This window comes from Labrus mixtus, chromosome 16 (genome assembly GCF_963584025.1).
Source record: "Labrus mixtus chromosome 16, fLabMix1.1, whole genome shotgun sequence".
NCBI classification, from domain to species: domain Eukaryota; kingdom Metazoa; phylum Chordata; class Actinopteri; order Labriformes; family Labridae; genus Labrus; species Labrus mixtus.
This window is the reverse complement of record NC_083627.1, coordinates 6,155,778-6,180,671: the sequence shown is the minus strand read 5'-3', so window position 1 is coordinate 6,180,671 and position 24,894 is coordinate 6,155,778. Positions and strand designations below refer to the sequence as shown.

The following is a 24,894-nucleotide window of genomic DNA, read 5'->3' as shown; positions in this document are numbered from 1 at the left end:
AGATGGGTTTTTTTTTCAGCCATCTTACCTTTATTTATTTAGAGAGAGGAAACCTTAGGAGGAGAGGGAGGGAACGACATGCAGCAAAGGGCCGAGTTGGGATTCGAACCCACGACCGCTGCGATGATGACCACAGCCTCTGTACATGGGGCGCGCACCATAACCACTAGACTAAACAATGCCCCAAGCTGTTTATTTCTGCTGTGAAGTTGGGGAGTTTAAAATGGGATCTAATGGAGATTCTTTGGTTTTTTGAGCCAGCCTCAAGTGGACACTCAAGGAACTGCAGTTTTTATTTTTGCACTTTTGCTTTGGCTTCATTTTTTAAAACACCAGAAGTGGCCGCCTGGTTTAACACTGATTAGTTATGTGCAACATTTTGGGACTTGTAGCTAAGTATTCAGAGTTAAATTTAGCCGACAGGTTGACATTTTAAAACAATACAGGCAACAAAAAAAGGCAATTAAAAAGAGTGAGAGAAGGAAGCTGTCAATCACTGACGGAATCACAAAAGAGCCCGGTCATCAAATATTGTCACCAAGCAAAGTGTGGAGGAGGGAAAACAAAAGCAAACAGGGATTTAAACATTTTCTGCTGTCACACAAAGACGATGCCAGTTTAGTGCACGCTCCTCAGCTGCTTCAGTTATACTATTAGAAGAGAACAAGAGCGCGGGCACAAAGTGATTATTTGGCAAACTTGTAATTGTTTTGGAACGCCTCCAACACACCAGCGCCAACACGTCACTCACTTCCACCTCTTCAAAGAGCGTGATGGGCCCGTTGTCAGGGTGGACTAAATGAAACGATATCAGAGGAGACAGGAGGACAAGATGAGACAGGGAGCGTCATTCCTGCAGAGACGTCTCACTCTGCTCCTAAGACAGATAAAACCTGATGAAGCTGACTGGATCCACATCAGGCCTCAGAGGTCAGCCGGTCACCACACTGACTCCACTTTTAAATCCCAAAGTTTAAAACTTTCAATTCAACCAAGAGAAACAAAAACACAGAGATGCCAGTTTGGCATTTTTTCCTGCAGCGTCAGCGCTCTGCTTTGAGCTCGTCTAAACAGAAACAGAGCAGCAGAGGTTCAGATGACTAATGAACAAACTCCGCACTAGAAACACGACCTCTTCACCAATTCCTTTTTTTTTTTTTTCTAATCTGGCTCTTACCACCATGTGGAAACCTCACTTTTACATTTATGAAAAACCCGTTAGTCACTGTCTGGTATTTCCCAGACCACAAGAGTCCCCATGACCCGACCCGACCCCCCCCCCCCCCCCCCCCCCCCCCCCCCCCGTGATCATCTGATGTTCTACATATGTCTTTCTAGCTTCATATCGAACCTTTTGATTAAAGTATTCTCTCTATATTGTGACCAGGACTCAAAAAGAAAATTTATGGATGAATAAAAAGGGTTAGGGAGTTGTTGATGTTTTTAGAGGACTTTGGTTGTTAGCACAGGAAGTGGACTTCTCAGAACCACGTCTGTTTCTGCTGCAGCATACTTCAGCTGATCATTTGGTGATCAAAGTGGATACTTGCACGAGAAAAGGTCATCGCATCATTTTCTTTTAATCGTTTCTTAACTTTATTCATTTCTATCGTTTGATTGATTTCATTTCTGTGTTGCTTTAACTCCTTTGTGCCTAACTCATTGTCTTTGACTGATCTTTTTATGGCTCTTATTCTAACTTCTTTGCTTCCTCTTTGCTGTTTTTAAACATTTTTTTGCATCTTTTGTCCCCTTGGTCTCACTTCTGGTCATGGTGCGCCGGTTATTTCCTTGCCCCTCGGAGTTTCCTGATTTGCTTGTTTTTGTGATTTTCTTGTTAAAATTGGATTCGCTTTGCTTGTAAATCCATTTTAAAACGTGATTTAAAGCGTCTTATGGTTACTGTAGTAAAGGAAACATCAGTATCTTTTTACAGTCCTCTTCTTGGAGTCACCAATTTGAGCAACATTTTGCGGCATCAGTTTCAAAAAAGACACTGAGATATTTCAGTCCGGGTAAAATCACATGACAGGAAGAGACAGACACAGCCTCCCCTTCATCCTTAGCTGCTAGCATGCTTAATGAAAACAATAAAGATTGAAAAGCCTGCGTGTCTATTGGCTAACTCGGGACTTGTTGCGGTACAAAGCACAGGTTGCCACGACACCTTTTTCCTGGGAGAGCGTCCCCCTTCAAACGCCGTCTCGCGATTGGTGGATTTTGACGAGTCGCTGAAGGCAAATTGAGCTGAAATGTCCAGGATGGAAAGAGGAGACAAAGGGGCAGAGAGTGACAGAAAAAGCAAGGTGGGTAAGAGCGGCTCGTGTGATGATGTGGATGTAAAACGTGAAGCAGAAGGAGACGAGAGTGAGGGGAGGAGAGGCGGGGGAGTTTTTATGAGTGCTGACACGCTGCGTGTGGAGAGGAAACATGCATAGACAGTCCTGACAGTGTTCAGCTCCACCAGCAGCCACCTGGGACTCCTGCTGAGCCTGTTAACACAACACACACACACACACACACACACACACACACACACACACACACACACACACACACACACACACACACACACACACACACACACACACACACACACACACACACACACACACACACACACACACACACACACGCACGCTAACAGCAGCTTGTTGAACTGAATGTGCAGCAGATTCAACAAACAAACATGACGTGACACCGACGACAAAAAAAAAAAAATCCAGAACAATGGCATGCCGCACCGCGCGTCCAGCGAGCACGTATTGATCTGTTTAATTAAGTCCCCAACTCTGGTTACCCCTGGCAACGCTCCCTCTACGCAGCATTGATAGTCGCCATGGAAACTGACAGCCAGGGGGGAAGGCAGAAGGACACTCAGACGTGACAATCACACAGGATGAGACCTCATTGGTCAGATAAGAAGAGCAGGAGAGAGGTGAACAAATGTGTTCTTGTGCTTTAACAGCCTCAGGTTTCTACGGAGACGAGGTGGATCTTTTTTTTTTTTTTTATATTTGGAAGAGATAAAAACGTCACCTCTAAAGAAAGTCACCCTGGTTTTTTTTGTCTGTTTTGTGTGATTTGTCTTGTTTGGTTGTAGCAGAGATCACTGATTTAATTTAGCCAGAAAAGCTCCACTGATGCTTTTCATGGTGTCTATGTTTCATATGTTTGGGGATGTCATTTTAAAACGTTTAGCAGCTCAGGTTAACCGTCACATCGTTCCAACGTCTGTTGAATTGTAGTCAAGTCGAGTCAAACGTATTTATAAAGGCAAATTAAAAAACAACATGCACTGACCGAAGTTCTGCACAGTAAAGGAAGGAAGTGACATTGAAATAAAATCATGATAAAAGCGTCCGCAAACACTTGACAAATGATTTTGTAGCTTGATGATTTTCAGTAAGTTGTTTGTGTACAAAAAAAATCCCTTTAGATTTCCTCTCAAAGCAGAAACAATGCTTTTCTTCAGCCGTGTAATTGGCAGAAGAACGGACTTAATATATTTGCTCATTGGGAGCTGAACAGTGCGCAGACCTTCCCCCTTTTGTTCTGCAGTTTAAATACCTTTTCTATCCTGCACCTGTACGCGATGTGTTTGGATGAGCACACTCGACAACGCCCTTAAAAACTAACCTTGTTTTATTTTTGATATGCTAAAGATGTGTGAGCAGGTGGTTGCACGTTTACTCATCCTGCAGACACAAAGCAATTATTCTAATCATTCGTAGGCGTGTTTCTGTTCAGTACAGTTTGGTACAGTTTGGTTTAGTACGGTATTTCCTGATCCTGCTTGTGTTACCACAGCTAACTGTAACTGGAGATCAAACAGGACGCCGGCAAACAGTCTATGGTCACAGACGTCACCGCCCCCTCCTGCTCGCTTATGCTGTGTTTCCTCATGGACTGAAATCTGAAAATATCCTAAGACTCCTAAACCCTCACTGTGGAACATTTAATGGATACGCGCCCGTGAGATGTGATATGTTAAATTTAAATGTTGTATCATATCTAATAGGACACATGTAGGTCATACATATGTAAACACTTATGTCATGTTTATCTGTAACTTGTCACTTACTGTTATGGAGGCAAGACACAAGAAGCAGGTCACATTTACATAACTCAGACAAGTGGGTCAATATGCTGCGCGCACACACACACACACACACACACACACACACACACACACACACAGAGGCGGCCACATTCTCATCTATAAACACTCTATTCACAGATATAATGAAGGAAACTCACACCTATTTAACTTTCTACGGGTGTCACCTCTCCAGTGACCGACAGTCTGAAGCTGTAGCTGCCAGGTGTGTGTGTGTGTGTGTGTGTGTGTGTGTGTGTGTGTGTGTGTGTGTGTGTGTGTGTGTGTGTGGTGTCTGGACTGTTTGTGGTGAATAATAATTTGGACTCCGACTTAAAGAGGCGGTGAGTCACTGCTGGCGTCAGACGCAGGATCATCTCAGTGGATATGTAGGTCAGCAGTGGTCAACCCCTGCTCTTATGATACCGCTGCTGCAAACACACACACACACACACACACCTACACACACTCTTGGTAGGGTTATTTTTTCATAAGGTAACTTATATTGACCTAGATCTTCAATCTACCCACGAGCTCTCCTTGAACCGATTCCCTTATTTGAACTCTAACTCTAAAATCCTTCTTTTTGTCAGCGAGGTTTGGCCAGACTGTGCTCACCCTGATCGTGCTGTCCCTTTAAGACAGAGAGAGAAAGTCACACAGGGACATAAACACATGTACGACTTCTAGAATAAGAGTTTGAACAGAAGTTAAACACCCCTCTAGATGTTGATTTTCCTCTCCACTGGGAGTGAAAACCATCCCTCTCACACTTTTATTCTCGGGCTCAGTCTTCGGCTGAACACACTCTTACTAAAAGGAGAAACTGTAAAAACAGAAATGGATGCTCACTGTGACTCAGAGGTCACGTTGTTTAGAGGAAAAAAAAAAAAACACCAAACCTTTTGAAACTTAAACGGGCCCAATGAAATGTCTAAGAAAATGTGTTTGAAGCACATTCAGAGGGTACAAATAGTCCTTTCTTTCAAATGTGATGGCAAGTTATTTATGATTGCCAGATGTTTAGCTGTGATGTGTAAGCAACATCTGGGCTGTTTCTTTAGCGTCATCTCCAGAAAGCAGTTGACTTCTAATTACTCGACTGCTTTAGAACTAACACAGAGCTGATTAAGTGAAACTATGAACCTCTGACTCTCTGTGTTAACCCAATAACGTGTTTATCTTTTAAAGGTCCAATCAGTAAGCTATCTACTGACTGAAATGATAAAGTGATCTTACTATATGATCAGACATTAAGGTAACATGCTATGTTGAAGTGCTGGCTTCTCTGACAACAATGCAGCAGCCAGTATGTCCTCCTTCTAACTTTAGATTCTGCTCCTGAACGCTCTGGATTTGTTTGGACCAGAGAAGGTAGGCGGTTTCAAGGCGCCCTCACATGGCCGTTTTGGACGCCCCTCAGGCAAAAGCCAAACCAACAGGTGTTGGTCCAAGTCCAACCTGCTGCTCCTTTTGCCGCATTTGATTCTCCACTCTCTCCCCCGCCCTGTCTATACGGTCTGATCTAAATAAAGATCCAAATATGACAAACATGAACCTTAAAAAAAGAAGGAGTTAGTGTCCTGTGACACACCTGTAGTGTAACATACTGAAGACATGCTAACAAACTACAGATGGTTACACAGGAACCATATTTAACTCACCACTGTCAGTAAAGTAGATCGTTTCTGAAGTTAGAATTACTGTGATCGTAATGCTAAATCTGTTAGCCCGTTAATGGCCTTTTCCATTCTGTGTTAGCATTCAGCTAACCAAAAAACAACACCAGGCCGCCACATCATCTTTTTGCTTTTAATCACCAAAAATTGAAAGAAAACTTCTGCACACTTTCTAAATTGCAGAAATACATTAGCTACTTATTTGTGCAACGTTTAAGTATCAAAGTGTTGCCGTTGTATTTTTTGCAAATTTAGACAGAGCGCTCTCTTTCTTTAAGTCACAGCAGCTTCTGGTTTAAACTATGACTGAAGGTCTGGAGATAATTTAAAGCTTCTGTACTTTTCAATACTATCCGTCACAAAAACATCTAATGTCTATCAATCAGTGGAGGAAAACGTAAGACCAAAAAACATCGGTATAAGTCATCCTGTGTATTTTAATGTTTGTAGCCCTATGAATCAAAGGCCTCCCTGAGTGCCTGGACCTGGATTATTTACACCGATGTTTTACGGTCTTAAGTTTTCCTCCATGAGCACCGGTGGTTTGAGGGATACCAGAAGCGCTCCTGTTCTCTCTTTTGGTCATCAATAAATCAGTGTTTGGATTGTAAACATGTGGTATACTAAAGAATTGAAGTATCAGAAATGTGGGCAACTTCAGCTTACACCAGCTAAACATGACAATCAGCAAAAAGCTGCAGTGTTGTGAACTAAACCAGCTTCTTGAATTCATGTTTTCATGTGAGATTATGAGATATATATATCTTTCTTTAATCATGTCCAGGAGATAAAACGAAAACTTAAGAATATTTTTAACACTTTTCCAAACTCTACAGGTGGTAAACTTTGTGCAAATTATTGTGCTTGTCATCATTTAAAGAGGACATTTACTGCTTTAATTTTGGGAAGCTGTCGCATCAACTGGTTGTGAATACTAAAAATGAAGAAAACCTCGGTAGTGTGCGTGCTTCGTGAAGAGATAAGACATGTAGCAACAGAGAAACAGAAACAAATGCAGACAGATCAACACTTAGAAATACAGATTTATGCAAAGTTACCACACAGACTCTCTGGCCTTCCCCTGTAACAGTACCTGTAACCAAACCGCAGCAGAAAAATATCACTGAAATCTGGGTTCCTCCTTCCCACACACACACACACACACACACACACACACATACACACACACACACACACACACACACACAGCAACACAAACACAATGAATCACTCCTGCCTCCTATGATAAAACAAACGCCTCTCATTTGTTCCAGAAAAACCCAACCAGAGCAGCTGCACCTCCAAACCTCATCGGACCCTCCCCTCCTCCGACCGCAGGGCCGACTTTACCCGTCTCTAACCCACTTGCAGTTTCCCTCTCTGTGACCTCCACTTTCAAATTCAACTTTCACACCTCGTCGTTCTCGCTCTAACAGACAGCGGAGCTCGCTGGTTCCTGTTGTGTCTAACAAAGGAAGGCCGTCATTACGGTGGAATATGAAGCAACGGCGTTCAACTCAATCAGGGGAATTACAGCAGAACAGAACGAGGAAACGACCGGGAACAACAGAAAACAGTAGAGACGATTACATCGGCCTGATTATGAAGATTTAACCTCCATCATCTCAGAAGCTAAGCTCGCACTAAGCTAACAAGCGATGCCTTCTTTGTGACAAAGCTGATTCTGTCTCCGCTTTAATCCCGATATAAATCACAAATCACAAACCAAACTACCGCCAACATCAACCGTCTGTGTCAGAACATGAAAAGTACCTGAAAGCTTTTGCAACACTTTCACTTCTTGTCTCGCTTAAAATCTTTCAGTTTCTGTTTTTCACACAGCTACACGACCTGAATCAAAAGAGCAGGACGGTAGATTTCAGCTGAGGCATCCAGACAAATTCTTTAGCGAGAAGTGCTCTCGGGTTGTTTGTTTTTATTCATCACCTTAAAGTCATTTTTTTTTTTTTTTTTAAACTAGCTTGATTTTGAAAGTAGCATTCCCTCTGTGCTCCCTCTAAGCCCCCCCCCCCCCCCCCCCCCCCTCCTCACTAACATGCACGGGCGCCGTCGCTCCAGAAGTGGACCTCAGCTCATCTCTCGCATTGTGTAGAAACTACGTCGTCTCACGTCTCATGAGAGGCGTCTGATTGGTTCATCAGGTTGGTACCTCGTGGCAGACATTGGTTGAAGTTTTTACAGGCTTACAAACTGATACAGATGACGGATTTTCTTTGTTCCTTTTTCAGAGAACATGAGTTATTAATGTCTGTCGGGACCTAAAGACAATTTACACCAGAATCTTTAAAAGCGGATCTGGAGGAAATTACCAACCCTGCCTTTAAATCTCTGATTGGACAACTTGATACAGAATCACAGGAAGTTGAGATGGAAACAAATAAAGTTGAAAGTGGTGCAGATGAGCCAAGACAAACAACTTTTAAGTTTACGCTCGCCTCCTCCAAAACAATCATTAACTTTCGTTCAGACAGAACATGATCTCAGTGTGAAGGTTGTTTGCTTAAAGACGCTTTGAGCTCTATTATGTTAGTTTTTCTTCTGGGTTTTGGAGCCTTATGACTTTTGGTGTCTTGTGTGAAGCACTTTGAATCGCCTTGTTGATGAAATGTGAGTTTGGGGTTTTCAGAGTTTGTGTTAAATACTTAAATGACCTCGACATGCTTGATCAAAATGTCAGATGCAACCCAACACCTAGCAACAAGAATATTAGTCGGAGAGATTGCACATTGGCCTTGTTGGTTTTAGTAGCCTTGGGCAGCAGAATTACAAAATACAGAATTATCTCAAACAAAAGGAAATCTAAAAACGAGCACAAACAAGCCAGCTGATGATTAAAGCTCAGCACTTCAACATGGAGTTCAGCAGTAAGAAGAATCATCGTGTGCAGTTTCTTACCCGCAGTCCGGCGCTGGGCACCATCGACAATCTGGATCAGAGGCGAGGCACCTCCGCAGCAGGAACTCCTCGTACTTTTCCAGCAGCGCCGCATCATCCAAGATGTCCGCCACCTGTTGCGGGGCGAGTCTCTCGGCGCACTCCGGGCAGCTGAGCTGGACTCGGCTCTCTGTGATCTCGATGCGGAGGTACTGTCGCAGGCAGCAGAGGCAGGAGCGGTGGCTGCAGCCCAGCAGCTCGGGGAGCTGTTCGGCGGGCTGGCGCACCAGGCACAGGGGGCACTCCAGGAGGTTGTTCTCGCCAGCAGCAGGGGCTCCGCCCAGGGACGGCTGGCTGGAGGACAGGGGCTTTGACGGGGTGCTGTTGGCGGCATCCTGCGGGGTCGTCGCGGCTGTGGTGGTGGTGGTGGTGGTTGTCGTTGGCGTGGCAGAGGCTGCGGCGGGCACTGAGCTCAAGGCAGACGGGATAAGCTGTTGCTGTGTGTGGAGATGATGGGTCAAAGGGGGGGCCACTCCTCCTTTGGGGCCCTTGGCGCCCCGGGAGCCTCGTTTGCTGTGGAACAGGCTGTGAAAGGAGATGCGGCCCTGGCGCTTGCCGGCCGCTCGGCACTTAGGGTTTGGGACGCCGCTCACCGAGGAGTGAGGCGACTCCGAGTCCTTTTCTGATCCCATTTTTCCCGGAGGACACGAAACAGTCGGCTAACTGTCCCCTGATTCACGATAACGTATCTCACAGGGACGCTCGGCTACACAAACACACACTCTGTCACACACACACACACACACACACACACAAGAGAGGATTTGTCCCCTTGTGAAAGCCAAAGTAGAATGAAAAAGCTTCTCAAGTTCCTGTTAGAGAAACTTGAGTGAGTCACCTCCTCTGCTTCCTTTTCAGAGAAACAAAAAAACGTTATCTCGAAACCACACGGGGAGATAACAGAAAGGGGGAAAAAACTGAGAAAAAAAAAGCGATCGTGAAAGTTCAAAAGGAAAAGAGTTCCCGTCAGAGTTCCTCTAAAACTCAACGGTCAAAAGGTTCAAAAAGAAGAAAAACTAAAAGTCTGTCGTCTACCAGGCAGATGTGGAGGTCACACGTTACTGTCAGACATAACCATTAATGTCACAAAAAAAAAAGGAGAAATCCACAGCGCAGTGTTTTTTATTCCTCAGTGTGGATTGATCCTCTTCAGCTGCATTCAGAGCGTCTCCTCTGCTCGCCTCCGTCTCCTTCTTGTTGAACGCCGGGTCTCTCTGAACGCTCTTTTCTGTCAGGAAGAAGAGAGCAGGAAGTTAACACAAAGAGCATGCTCAGTATGACACACACACTGCTCTCTCTCTCTCTCTCTCTCTCTCTCTCTCTCTGCTCTTCCTGAGTTTCAGTGTGATCATTAACTCTTGTGACCCTGAACTGATGGGCTAACACTTAAACACACAGACAGACTCACACACGCAGGAAAACATCACACAATATGTGTTTAGTGACAACGATTAAAGGTTAAAAACACAAAAGCCTGATTTTAACATCCATTAAATTCATGACATCATCCGCCGACCTGACCAATGCTGTGTGTTCATGTGAAACACCTCTCTCTCTCTCTCTCTCTCTTTTTCTCTCTCTCCATCACGCTGAGCAGCGCAAGCTCTTCCTCCACTTCACACTGCGCTGCTAGTGCCGTTGCCATGACGACGCTCACTATGAGCGAGGCAAAACAGCGACCCGCTCTGTGACTCTGGTGCTTATGTTTACGCACACACACACACACACACACACACACACACACACAAACACAGACACACACACACACACAGACACACACACACACACACACACACACACACAGACACACACACACACACACACACACACACACACACATCAGCGTGAGCACAGCAGAGCACACACACAGGTAAAGGATACACATTTAAAACACACACACATTGGCACACACATCATACTCACTCATTAGCGCATCTTAAGCAACATGGAAATGATAACACATTTTAAATAACACACACACAACTTATAGAAAGACATAACACATACACACACACAAATACACACTCCATATGCTCACAGGTCGGTAAACACTCATTGATCACACATATTAATGTTTATTGTTTTTTTATATAATGCACTCTCACACGCTCACTCTCTCTCTCTCTCACACACACACACACACACACGCTCACTCTCTCTCTCACACACACACACACACACACACACACACACACACACACACACACACACACTAACAAACACACACTCAGAGAGACACGTTCAAACCTCTTGAAAAAAACACACAGGTTGAAAATCATTTCCACTCACACACTATACGCAGACACACACACACAAGCACGCACACAAGCATGCACACACACACACACACACACACACACACACACAGAGGCTTCAAGTGATATTTAAACACTCACACACGTGCCTGATAATTACATCCTGTGTTCCCACTATAATCACAGGCTGTGAGAGCTGTGTTAAGTCATGTGTGTGTGTGTGTGTGTGGAGCTCTCCTGTGTTATTAACTTACATGTAGTGTGTGGTGGAGTCCTAACGTACGTGATGTGGTTGTGTGTTTTAAATTTAGACGAGGGGTTACAACCCCAAACTGCTAGGATGAAGTGCAAAAAAAACTAAAACACTGAAAGAGCAAGAAACAAGCAGACTAGCAAATATCTAACCAGCAAAGGCCACACACACACACACACACACACACACACACACACACACACACACACACACACACACACACACACACACACACACACACACACACACACACACACACACACAGTGTAGTGCTGACTCAGCAAATGTCACACCATTTAAGAAATCGTGACCCTGTGTGTGTTCTGTTCTGGGTGCAGTCTTGGAGTGATTGACAGGTGAGCTGAGCGTTCACTGAGGAGCAGACAGACTGTGTGGGCTTCAGTCTGAGTCTGTTCTCATTTATAGGTCATAAAAGACACAGACGGCCTTGGTTTGTAATCTATATTTTTCTTAAAGACTTGTTATTAAGACGACTACATTGACTGTTTTGGTGTATTCATAGTGGAGTCAGGCAGGCTGTTTCTAAGAAGGGATCTGCATTTTAAAAGGAGTTCTAATATTTGAGGAATTTCATCAAAGGGCTGCAACTAAAGAATATTTTGATAGTCGACTAGTCACCAATTATTGAAACAATTAACTGACTTCTCGGACAATGTTTTGCGTGATTACTTAAAGGCTCTTATTCAGCTTCAAAATTCAAAACATACCTCTTAAAAACTGAAAGCATGCCATTAAAAACTGTAATCCAAGCCATATTTTCTGTCCTGGCTTCGAATGTCAGACAGGTGCTTTTGTTTTCATGTTTGGCCTGGTTACTATGGTAACATGGTAAGAGTTTTGCTCTGCTGATGGAAAAATATGAAGAGTTCTTGGGGTAGAGAACGAAAATGTAAAAGGAACTGCGTGGTTGTAACTTCGGCCTGCTGTTGTCATAACCTGAGAAAAGGCGATCCGTAGCTTTAAGAAAGAGCAGAGTTGGATGTAGCCTAGCATACCGTTTAAAGCCGACAATCGACGCCTCAGCTCCCCAAGACCTCGTTATGACCACGTAGGCCTACAAAAGTTACACAATCAAAACAAAAAATAGGGGCATAATAAGATGACAAAATGCTGGGACATGATCAGGGCGTCTCTTCCCTGTCAGCAGACGTGCAGCCGCATTCTGGACAAGCTAGGGATGAAGAGACGACTTGTCAAGACCAAAAGATAGAGAATTAGAATTACACCCGTTAAAAAGCGGGAGATGTTGATAACCTACATTTTATTTCCGATACAGGAAGAGGACGGATACATTCTTCTGAGTCCCAGTCAAAGATCAATAAAAGAGGAGGAGTTCCACAGTTATACACAGTAAATGCTGCCTTTTTTATACACACACACACACACACACACACACACACACAAGTACCAACACATACTCATGCATCCGTCCAACAGTTGCCATGGCAGCCAGCACTCGCCATCCTCTCAGGGTCAAACCGGGTCTCCTCCGAAAATGTGCGTAAGTGTATAAAAAGCCCACAGTTCCTAAATATACCCTCCCACAGGCTGAGTGTGTAATGGCCCTCTCCTCTGCTGCACCCTGAGCATCGCACGCACACACACACACACACACACACACACACACACACACACAGATGGCAGATTTCAAAAGTTTGTGTGTGTTTGTGAGTTGTGACAGATCCCTGAGCGTCCGATGCTTTTTGAGATGAAACCTTTGATTTCACCCAAATTTTAACAAACTTGAACAGCAGATCTGTGTGTGTGTGTGTGTGTGTGTGTGTGTGTGTGTGTGTGTGTGTGTGTGTGTGTGTTTGTGTGAGTGAGCGTGTGTTTGCTTTCATCCTTATACACAACAGGACTCCCATTAGGCCCATTGATCAGTGCTCCATGTACTGGAATCAAACTGGTGAATCATAAAACGCATTTTAAACCTGTGATGTTGCTTCATAATAACAAGTGATCTGAACAAACAACCTGATAAAGAAACACCTCTCTCTCTCTCTCTCTCTCTCTCTCTCTCTCTGTGTGTGTCTCTAATAGCAACACAAACACAAACCTCCAAAGACCTGCTTTTGTTTTGTTTTTTTACAGAGCGCGGAGGCGACATGCTCGAGTGCTGATAAAAAAGATTTCTATCTTTTCAAGGAGCTTTCTTCAAACGACAGATCAGAAGAGAGGACTTCTTCATCTTCTTCTGTCTTTACTCTTGTTCCTCGCATTTCTAATTGAAGACTCACTCCTGATTTGCTGTCCTGGTTTTGATTATCTTTAAAGGAATCTCAAAGGGGGAATTCAACAAAGACTGAAAGGAAACCCTGGACACTGCCCAACAAATAGTATCTGATGATGCCATGCCCTATACCTTCCAGTCATCATCACAGCAATCCTTCACAGTGAGCCAGAAAGTTTGATCATCCAAAATAAGTCTCTTTATCATATCTTGTCATGATTATTAGAATCAGGGGCTTGATTGGTCCGAGGCTGTTGAGGCTAAAAGCTTCTTCAGTGCCATTTTGCAGAATTTGGATGGTTCAAGTTATCAGCATCCCGGTTACATAACGTTAGATTTTGTTCTGTAAAGACATTCATGTTCACAAAATGTGAACTAATGATTGAATAATCATGTTTATGTTCTCAGTGTGTGTGTGTGTGTGTGTGTGTGTGTGTGTGTGTGTGTGTGTGTGTGTGTGTGTGTGTGTGTTGTCGTTTGGCAGATCGGTCTGAACAGCCTGAGAACTTCACAATCTGGGATTGATTTTTTATCAACATGCTCACACACACACTTTGTTCCACACTTCTCCTCTCCTCCTACTCCACTGCTGCTCAATTCAGCTATCACACACGCACGCACACGCACACACACACACACACACACACACACACACACACACACACACACGCAACCTCTTTCTTCTATGGTTTCACTGGTTGTTTCAGTTGCTCTTTCATTCCTTTTCTCTCTCTCTCTATGGTTGCCCTCGTGCACTACTTAATATTTCTTTCCTCGACTTGTTCTCACATCAAAGCTTCAGAAAAAACTCAGAAAAAAAAGAAATACTCAGATCTTAAACCTCGATTAAAGGTAGCAAAAACTGTCAGTTAACAATCCTCCATTCAAAAAGTTACTTTGATAAAAACAATAAAAATAAGAGTACTCGTTATCCTGAATGGCCTTTTTCAGGATAACGTATGTATTTGGATTGCAAATAAAAATGTTTATAAACTTATGACTAGCTTGTAAATCTCTCCCTGTGGATTCAGAAAGTCTAAGGGCGCGGTCACACTGGCCATCTGTACCGTGCTGCACTCAAGCACGATTGCCCCTCCGCTGTGCCAATCCCACGCTGGCCGGCACGGCCCGCGGTCACACTGGCCAGGACTAACCGTGCCTAAAAGCACGAAGCATGAAGTCTAATGTGGTTTTATGATGCTGAAAACTGTTTATTTTAATCATGTAAAGGCCCTGAGATTGACGTGGCGAACAGTCCAGGGTGTAACCCCGCCTCTCGCCCAACGACAGCTGGGATTGGCTCCAGCCCCCTGGGACCCCGAACGGGTAAAAGCCGGATAGATAACGGATGGATGGATAGTTTATGTAAAGTCCTTGAAAGAGACACAGGTTAAAAAATGAGCAAAAGCTACAAACTTTCTGTGCAACACACACACACACACACACACACACACACACACACACACACACACACACTGTGCACGCTTTAAACACAAACAGATAATGATTCACCGCTCACACGTCCGCACAGGATTCGCTGTGAAACCCACATCATCAATCAAACAGAGGTTCAGACATGTCTAAGATTGTTATTCGCCATTGTTCAAGAAAAAAGTCTGTACTGTCCTACGCACTTATTTAACCAACGCTCAGGAACCAGAAGAATCTGCACGCTAATATCTTAAGTGCTTCGGCGGATTCCTTGGTCCGGTCCCATTGCATTACTAACAGTAACTGTTGGCTTTTAAATCCGTCACATCAAACATCTCTATCTTCCCGTGAACCAGACGCCATGTAAATGTTTGAACTAGCTATCTAGCCTTGAGACCTGACGCTGCGGTCTCACTGCATGTGACCAATTTGACTAAACAAAGCAGTAACCTTTCCGAGAATCTCAAAGGGAAAATGCACAAGCTGCAGTTCTTCACAAGTGTCCACTTGAGGCTTACGCCCATATCAAAATGTATAAAGTTAGGGCTGAGATAGCGTTTCCAATATGGCGACCACCGTCCATGGACTTCAGAATGTCTCTCTAACGAAGGACATAACTAAACTACATCCATGTTTTATTCAGGCTATGGCCTAAACTTGCGTCCGTCCTGCTCTGCTGCTCGTTTGTTGGAATGAATTGATGAGTTTTTTCACTCCCAACAAGGTTCACTTAATTAACAGTGTTTCAGCTGTTCTTTAAAAAGGATCATTTTCTGAAAAGTGGAGCAGGCGAACGACCAAGAGGAAGGCCTTTTTTCCTAACTGGTGGGGTTTGTAGACAGAATAGGGACTCATATTAGTGTTTGAAAAACATGGTGAAGTGCATTTTGCATAATATGTGAGCTTAAAAAAGATACAAATACAGCTGCCTGAGTACATTAGACTAAAGAACAACAAATGTTTTATAAGTAAAAGAGAGAAGTAGAGTAAAGCCTAAGTGCAGTACTTGTTTGTGTACTTAATCAGCTGTCAGTTACACACTGCGCCTTTTTCTGGCCATGATGGTGAAATAAGTTCCTCCCTCTTCTGTATTTCTGCCAAACACATTACCATCAAATGTCCTGAGGTTTGAATTTCCCAAGAACTTCACTGGAGTTTATTGTCTCTGCCGATTCACAGGAAAACGATTACGCTGCTCTGGCTCTGAAGTCTGGACTTCCTCAAAGCTTCACACTCCCGCAGCTGCACAACGTCTCGTAAATCTTATGAGTGCTTAATTTAAAAATCTAAACAGTATCTTGTGCACCCACCCTTGCATACTGTAAACAATCACACACACACACACACACACACACACACACACACACGTCTCTAAAACTGTGTGTCCATGAATTGAGTACAGATTAAACATGAAACTATTATGTAACCAAAAACAACAAACAGAACAGGCCTCTAAAAACCAGTTTGACAGTGTGTATGTGTAAGGAATAACATTTTAACTCTTTTCTCACTCGAACAAAAGCAGAACAATGCAACAAATGTTTAAGAAGAATGGGGAACATTTAAAAGAAATCAAGTATATCATCTTTAAAAGTCTCTCTGAGTCATGTCTGTCTACAATGAGTGAGAAGCTCGAGTCCCGCTGGCTGTGTTGTTGTCAGTTTACATGGATGGGCTGGCTGGCTCCTCCCCTTTTGTATAAAAGCTGTTTTAGTCAAGGACTAGAGAGAAGAACATACTCACTGATTGTTTAAATGTCATGTAAGCGTTTAGATCCAGGCATCCTGTGTCGATTTACATAGACACAGGTGACTGCAGCTCGAGCAAAGAACAATTTTGTCCGTTGCTTACGCTCGACTCTTTTGTGAGGGGAGAGGGGTTGGAGGTGTGTCGCTGGAGGAGAGCGGAGGCTTCAGTATGGCGGAGATGTGGCAAAACAGCAGTTTGTTTTGGTTTTCAGGCTGGTGCTCAAGGGCGACATCTACTGGATCCAAAAGTTTCACATTATTCCTTTAAAAAAATGTGTTAAACTAGAAACCTCAGACCAGATCTTTTTCTACTTTCTACATCATTACTCTGTGGTGTTGATCAGTGTTTTATCACATTGGATAAGAGCGCCAGCTAAAAGCCTGCAGTCTAAACTGACTGATGACGTTGTTTTTAACGTGAATGGACAGATCCACTGAAGAGCAGACGGCTCAGATCAGACTTGTTTGTAGTGATACTGACTAAAACCCTGCTAATCTGAGAACTGGGGGCTCACAGTCTTTAACAGAACAGGTGGCCCACCTCTCTAAACCAGCAGCTAACGATGCATTATGTGTGTCCGTGTCTTTGTGTGTGAAGAAAAGCTTATCAGAAAGCATCAGGAAATAGGAGCCAGAGCAACAAAGGAAATGTGTGCTGACTTAGAGACTGAAAAGATGCGTCTTTGTCTGCTTTTCACGCTTCTCCTGAGCAACACCATCCTCTTATTAATAATAATAATAATAATATTTAACATTTGAAGGCGCCGTTCAAAACACTCAAGGTCACCTTACAAAGCAGAGATGAAAATGAACAACAAAGATCATTGTGAGGAGGATTCATGAGACAGGATGGATAATGGTGAGACGGAATATGCCAGTTTAAAAATGGAGAGAGAGTCAATATTACGGATGTATGGTGGGAGGGGGTTCCAGAGGCAGGGGGGGGGGCAGAGCGGCCGAAAGTCTGTGGACCCCATGGTGGTCAGGCGGGCGGGTGGTGCAGTGAGTGAATGGAGGATGAAGACCTGAGAGTGCGGGTTGGGTGTGTTGACGTGCAGAGAGGTACAGAGGAGCGAGGTTATGGGTGGCCTTAAAGGTGAGGAGCAGATTCCTTGAAGTTGTTGCCATAGCAACTTGTGCTATCGGTGTAATTAGAGAAAGCAGGCGAGGCTGCTTAATAAGCCACATGACAACAGTGCAACTTAAGAAGTAGGTTTTCAATTATCATAATTTGTATACGTTTTTACAGCATAAAGGAACATGTTGTCAGCCTGGTACAAAAGAAATATAGGTCTGTAACGGTTTGTCAAGAGGATTAAAACCCGCCTCAGCTCCAGCCCTCAGCCTGTCGTTAGGATGAGACAGCATTTCCAGCATGGTGGCTGCCGCCGATGAGCCTCCTGCACTAACAGGTGGGTGATGTCACTCAAGCTCGTCCATTATTATTTACATCCTAAGTCCGACCTGTGGCTCCTATCCCGCATTTAATTCCCCACTCACTCCTCCCTGGTTTCCTACTCTATCCATTGGCAAGTAAAGGAAAAGGCCAAAAATACATCTTACTACGTTGTCCTTTTTTTGACAACCTTAGTTTGAAGAAACTTAAAAAACTCCTGCTTCAGATAATCTAGTTTTCCACTACTAAATTGTACTCTCACTTTGTTTATAACACATAAAATGCTGAAAATGCTTCTTCAGCTGAAGAATAAAAGCTATAAAGAGGATGTTATGAAAGCAGTGCAATATAATCGAAATTACATTTTAATACGAGTATAGAATTTAAATTTGGTGAGACACTGGTAAGACTGTACCTGAAGCGGGGCCCGTATTAAAGGCCAGTGCAGCCAATAAAAGCTAGTGAGCAGAGTTATTATATTGTTTCAGCTGCGCTTATCCTACCAACAGTGAAGTAGTCGTGGTTCTGTTGTTAGGCAGCATCAGGCTTTAGCTAGATTTTATGGACCGCATAGATCAGCAGCACAGACTGCACATCCTCATTAGAAGAGGCTAAGTGTTCCAGTTACAGTACCAAGGTCAAGCAAAATGTCCTCACTTTAGAGGATTTCTGCAGAACATTTTGTCCACCACACACACACATACACACACACACACACACACACACACACACACACACAAGTCAAGGCGACTTCCAGTGAGCAGAAGAATCTGCTGAGTCACGCAGATTAAGATATCACGACTGATTAACGAGGGAATAATGACACATTAGAGCAGAAAAAAGCAAGAGCTGACCTCAGAGTTGATTCACAGTGTACTGTGTGACCTCACTGCGGCCTCGTTCCAAACAGCTGCTTTTGTCTCATCAACACAAAAAAAAGGTTTACAATATTTTTTTATTAAATGAATGATTGAGAAAGGCCCTGCCCTCTGTTAGCATAGCATCGTGTACACAGAAGCATTTCTACACTCACACCTGAGGACTGCTCGGTCCAACAGCTCAATATATTAAAAGAAACATGTTACATCTTTTTTTGTTGAGTCATTGAATAGAAAAGTGTAGAAAATTCAATTTTTAAGCTAAGCGAACTTAAGCTAACATGCTACATGTAGCTTCATATCTATTGTAGGCCTACAGACTCTAACTCTCTCAATAAAATCATATCACAAAAAGTCAAACTAGCGGTACTTCTTCACAAAGACAGGCTCACCAGAGGCTCTTAATGAAGGACATTTGGATAATCTTCAGTGTTACCATATTCATTTTGTGTTAGCATTGTAACTTAATAAGCTAGCTGGCTGGTTGCACCAATTGTTTAGGCAAAAGTCGACATATTAACCTCACCTTAATTTGAATTTAAACATTAATGAATACCTGTTCAGACAGTAAGATACGTCTCTTATTGTTACATGTTAATCATGAAAGAGAGTTGTTAATTTCAACCTAAGTCAACTTAAGCTAACATGCTGCTACATGTAGCTTCGTACAGACTTGAGAGGTGTCATTTTTATTATCTAATTCTCTCAATAACGACACAAAAAGTCAAACTGCTTCTTTTGGCTCTTAATGAAGAACATATGGATCATTTTTAGTGTTAGCATGTTAATTTTGTTTTAGCATCATAACTTAATAAGCTAGCTGGCTGGTTGCATCGATTGTTTAGAACAAAGTTGACACATTAACCTCACCTTAATTTGATTTTAAACTTTAATGAACACCTGAACAGACACAACAGTAAAGTACGTGTCTTATTGTTACATGTGAATCATAAAAGAAAGTCATTATTTTTAACCTAAGTCAACTTAAGCTAACCTGCTGCTACATGTAGCTTCATATCTATTGAGCAGATTTGAGACCGGTATCATTTTTATTATCGTTTCCTGTTGTTACATGTTAATCATGAAAGGCAGTCATTATTTTGGACCGCAATGTGCTAAATTAATTTAATTGAACTAAAGTAGAGAAGTTTATCAACAGTCGGTTTATCTGGCAATGAAAAGAGCAAGCGTCTTATCTATCACACCTCTTGGAACAGAACCGATATAAAAAACTGGATGATGATAAGATGTTAGTTCCTGAATGGACTATCATAAAACACACAAAGGGGAAACAATTACACTTCCCTATATGTTGAATAGTTGTATAAAAATCAACACTTCCAGTTAACTTTGCAAATGAAACTATGAAAACAGCCTGAAACTGCCGAGCTACTTGTTGTGTACTGTCATGTGTTTCACATTTCTACAAGAAACACTTTGCAGAGAAACAGAGAGGCCACACACCCACATCACAAAGCTGCACACGGCGTGTTATTTTGTAAGCAAAGTGATTTTTTTTTTTTTGGGTGTTCATGCGGGGGCGAGTTGATGGAGTTATATCAGCAATAATGGAAGCAGATCTTCAATCTGTGGAAAAATACACCCTGACAAGCAGACACAAACGCCTGCTCTTCCCAGGAATTCAGCTAACACACACACACCCTCACACATAATGTGAACACTGTCTGTTAAAGTGTGTTTGTGTGTGTGTGTGTGTGTGTGTGTGTGTGTGTGTGTGTGTGTGTGTGTGTGTGTGTGTAGGAGAGCATAACCCTCTCCCCTAGAAAACCAGCTAAACATCTGGTAAAATAAACCTCACTCTACGATGTGTGCTTGTTTAAACACCTTAAGAGGACGCCAATTTGAATAGAATAAAAGATGCAGCTGTTTGTGTGGACACAAATACACTCCCTTTTTCAGAGGAAATGTACGACACAGTTGGCCACTTTCCATATCAGCACTTTCATGACGCAGCATCGACTATAACAGAAACGCCTGTGTTTGTCTTCTTTCCATGTAACTATCAAGACTGCGAGTGACCAAACCTCTGAATCTGAATCTCAGGATTACTCTTGGACCAACAGATTACTGTATTTAGAGTTATCTAAGAAAACGAGCCAGCTGCAAAAGACAAAATCATATTTATAAATATAAGTGTGATATGGGCATGTGTTAAGAAGTGTGTTCACATCATATAAACTAAAGAGTGGAGAAGGACATACTGGCTAACAGAAAACATACTTCAGTAGTTACATTATGGGAATGGAGGTCGCACCAGTCGCGCGCGTACAGTCTATGGCGGAGCGCCAGTCGCGGGACATAAACGCCATCATCCACTCGAGTGGGACTCATTTCCTTCAGCTCAACCCGACTTCATGCAGGACATTTACAAGAGGGCTGGCAGGAAAAACTCCTGTTGAAGTCGTAGTGTAAAATGATCCCTCCATCCATTCATTGTCCATCCATCCGTTCGGCCATCATCCATCCATCCATCCATCCATCCTCCAATCCATCCTCCAATCCATCCATCCATCATCCAATCCATCCATCCTCCAATCCATCCATCCATCATCCAATCCATCCATCCTCCCATCCATCCATCCATCCATCCATCTATCCATCCTCCAATCCATCCATCCATCCATCCATCCATCCTCCAATCCATCCATCTATCCATCCTCCAATCCATCCATCCATCCATCCAATCATCCATCCATCCATCCATCCTCCAATCCATCCATCCTCCCATCCATCCATCCATCCATCCTCCAATCCATCCATCCATCCTCCAATCCATCCATCCATCCATCCATACACCCATCTATCATCCATCCATCCATCCACCCTTCTATCATCAGTCCATCCATCCACCTATCCATCCATCCATCCTCTCATGCATCCATCCACCCATCAGTTCATCCAGTCCATCCATCCAATCGTCCATCCCCAAAAAAACATGACCATTAGAGATAATGCAGTGGGATGAAGATGGGTGCACAAATGGAGAGTTTGAGGATTTTCTCTCCTTCCCACTGACTCTCATTTACACATTTCTATCTCTCCTACTCACACACACACACACACACACACACACACACACACACACACACACACACACACACACACACACACACACACACACACACACACACACACACACACACACACACACACACACACACACACACACACACACACACACACACACACACACACACACGTAAACACATCGTAGATCCAGAGTCCAGAGCGCTGCACTGGAAGGTGGAGGTACATAGAATCAGGCAGGGAGCTTCTATAATTAGAGGAGCGTTCAGGAGCCGTACTGCTGAGTTGCTGAATGTTTAATGCCGGGCCTGCAGGCGTTACAGTCGCAAAGAGCAAACCTCTGAGCCCCTTTACACCACCACTTTAACACACACACACACACACACATATATACTCAGAACACACACACACACAAAGGGAGGAGGTTAGCAGCAGTAACAGTAGTAAACTCGAAGAATGGATTCACATTTCAGAGAGGAAACAGCAGCACAAAGCACAGACACAGACACACAGTGCACATTACAACCGATTGTGTAATTTCCCAGCTATTGTGTGTAACCTGAACTACTAGATGACACAGGAACCCAAACTGCCTCTGAATGAGGTAACAGTCAAACACATCGTACCAGGAAGAGGAACTGCTCAGAACATAGACTGAGATAAAAAAAACACAGACTGTTTGCATTTATTGGATAGGACAGCTGAAGAGAGACAGGGAACGTTAGGGGGCCCAGGTCGGATTTGAACCCACGGCCGCTGAGATAAGGACTACAGCCTCTGTACATGGGGGGTGCGACATAACCACTAGGCCATCCAGCACCCCAATTTGCTGATTATTTTCCTGATTGTTCGATTCAGAGTTTTGTGAATGAAATGTAAAACATTTTTTTGATAAATTCAGTTTAAATTATTTATTTCTGTCAGTTTAACAATTGAAGAAATGAAGTTGAATATCACATTGATCAGATAATCCAGGAAGCGATCATATTTCAGTGTTTCTGCATTTTTAATCCGGTAAAATGTCTTTAATAATGAGAATAACCTTCATTCACTCCTTATATGGCAGTAAAATGTGCCTGTGATTAATGTTGTATAAGTTTTTTAACAAACCAATATTCGAGTTGGGCTCTAGATCTTTAGTTTATTCCTCATAGCTGCCTTTCTTATAAATCTTCTTTTAAAATCTTTTAAAAAAACACTTCAGATCTTCAGTCATATGTCTGTAACTCAAAGACAGAGAGCACTGCTTAATGTGCAGGAATACTTTTTGTAAAGCCACGGTTCGGATGCTAAAACTCAAGATTCAAAACTTAATTTGTCTTGAGCTCTTCCCCCATCCTGCAGCCTTAAAAGGACAACATTCAACATCATTCACATTTGTGCAATCTAGACAGTGTGCAGGGGTTGCTAAAAACAATTACCATCTACTGGGTGCCGAGGAGTCCTATTTTTGTTGTCAACGTATGGAAACAGGTATCAAAACTGTTAGATTTTTACAAGAATCGTGTCTACGTTTTGTGACAATCCCGATTTCACACATGGTGAGACTTTTCAGCATGCCTATTTAATTCTGCTGCTCATTTCCATCCAGTACAAAGGTTATGATTATTTGCAGCTGCTGGAAAGTTACACACCTGTCATCTGTTAAATCTGTACAAATCCACCGTTTCAGACTGACTGCTTAATATCGGCAGAACAATAGGACAGTGTTCACACTGACACAGAGAACAGCTTATTATACCCCTACCCAAAACATCACAAAAGAGCCGATTACACCTCTTAATGACATTATGAAACGCTTACAAAGCCTCCGTTTACTGAACCCACCTTGGCTCTGAATAGTTTGCTTTTGGAGTCAGAGTTCAACATTTATTTATTTCTTAACCGAGAAGGTCAGACAGAGTACATTTTTACCGCACAAAAAAAGTCACAGGAAAATGTCACTCCATCTTTTCCCACCATGTGTACAAAGCCTGTCCTCAACGCACACATAAACTCCCCAAATGTTGTTATAATAATCCCGTGAGTGGAGTTTTTGTGTCTCAGTGTCTTCATATCACCTCCACCTCTTCCAGCACACTTCATCCCCACATCTCGTCTGAGCTGGTACATCTATTCCCTCACACTGTTTTGCCCTCTTCACAGGAACATACAGCATGTCCTCAGCCTGAGCGGAGAGCAGGGAGTGGCGGAGCGGACAGGAATGTTTTGAGGGGAAGGATTTTAAGTCTCAGGCATCCTGGTGGACTTGGACAATGACTGTACTGAAGCTGAAGACATTTTGGTTTTTAGAGTTTGACCTGCAGCTGCACTGGTTTGTTTCCTCACAGCCAAATGCTCTCATATCTTCCTGTTTCTTACATGTTAGATGAGATTTTCCCTCCCTGGTATGATGATTTGGGAGGTTTTGGTTTGAGTTGACCCCCCCTGGTAGGCAGATGGATAATGTGCCTGACATGTTGTGATTAACAAAACCAATAAAGCAATAATTTAACGATTCATGTCCCATTATTGTACTACACTCCCCTTTCTTTACATACAGGACTAGTCCTATCCAAATAGCCTACCAGTGTTTTCTGTATCAAACAGCTCATTCAAGACTCACCCTGGATTTCTTCGCAAAGGAGCGATGCGGCGGCCACTTCGGCTCCCTCCCTCGGTGTTTCCTTGCGGTTTTATCGCAAAGCCGCTCGGTACAAAGAGTCCTCCGTGACCGAGCCTAGCTCTCTCGTCTTCTGTGGCCGCTGGCAGGTGACTGTCAGGCGGCCTCTGTTCTTTCTGCTGCCCGGGAGCGCAGCACCGAAACTCTTGTGTATTCACCGCAGCTCGCTCCGCTCTCTTCCTCCGACTGCCGCTCCGCCGCCGCCGCCGCCGCTGCTGCTCTGCTGCGACCGCTGC

The 24,894-nt window shown here is 43.3% G+C and overlaps 1 protein-coding gene across 1 annotated transcript in view; it reads right to left on the bottom strand.

The window, feature by feature from the left end:
* rnf19b (ring finger protein 19B) overlaps positions 1–24,894 on the bottom strand; it is a 36,995-nt gene extending 12,101 nt beyond the window's left edge. Inside the window, exons 1-2 of the mRNA XM_061058978.1 lie at positions 24,602–24,894; positions 8,695–9,961 (exon numbers count right to left, since the gene is read on the bottom strand). Coding sequence (XP_060914961.1) covers positions 8,695–9,365 — 671 coding nt within the window. The 5' untranslated portion in view covers positions 9,366–9,961; positions 24,602–24,894. The remainder of the gene's footprint in view (positions 1–8,694; positions 9,962–24,601) is intronic.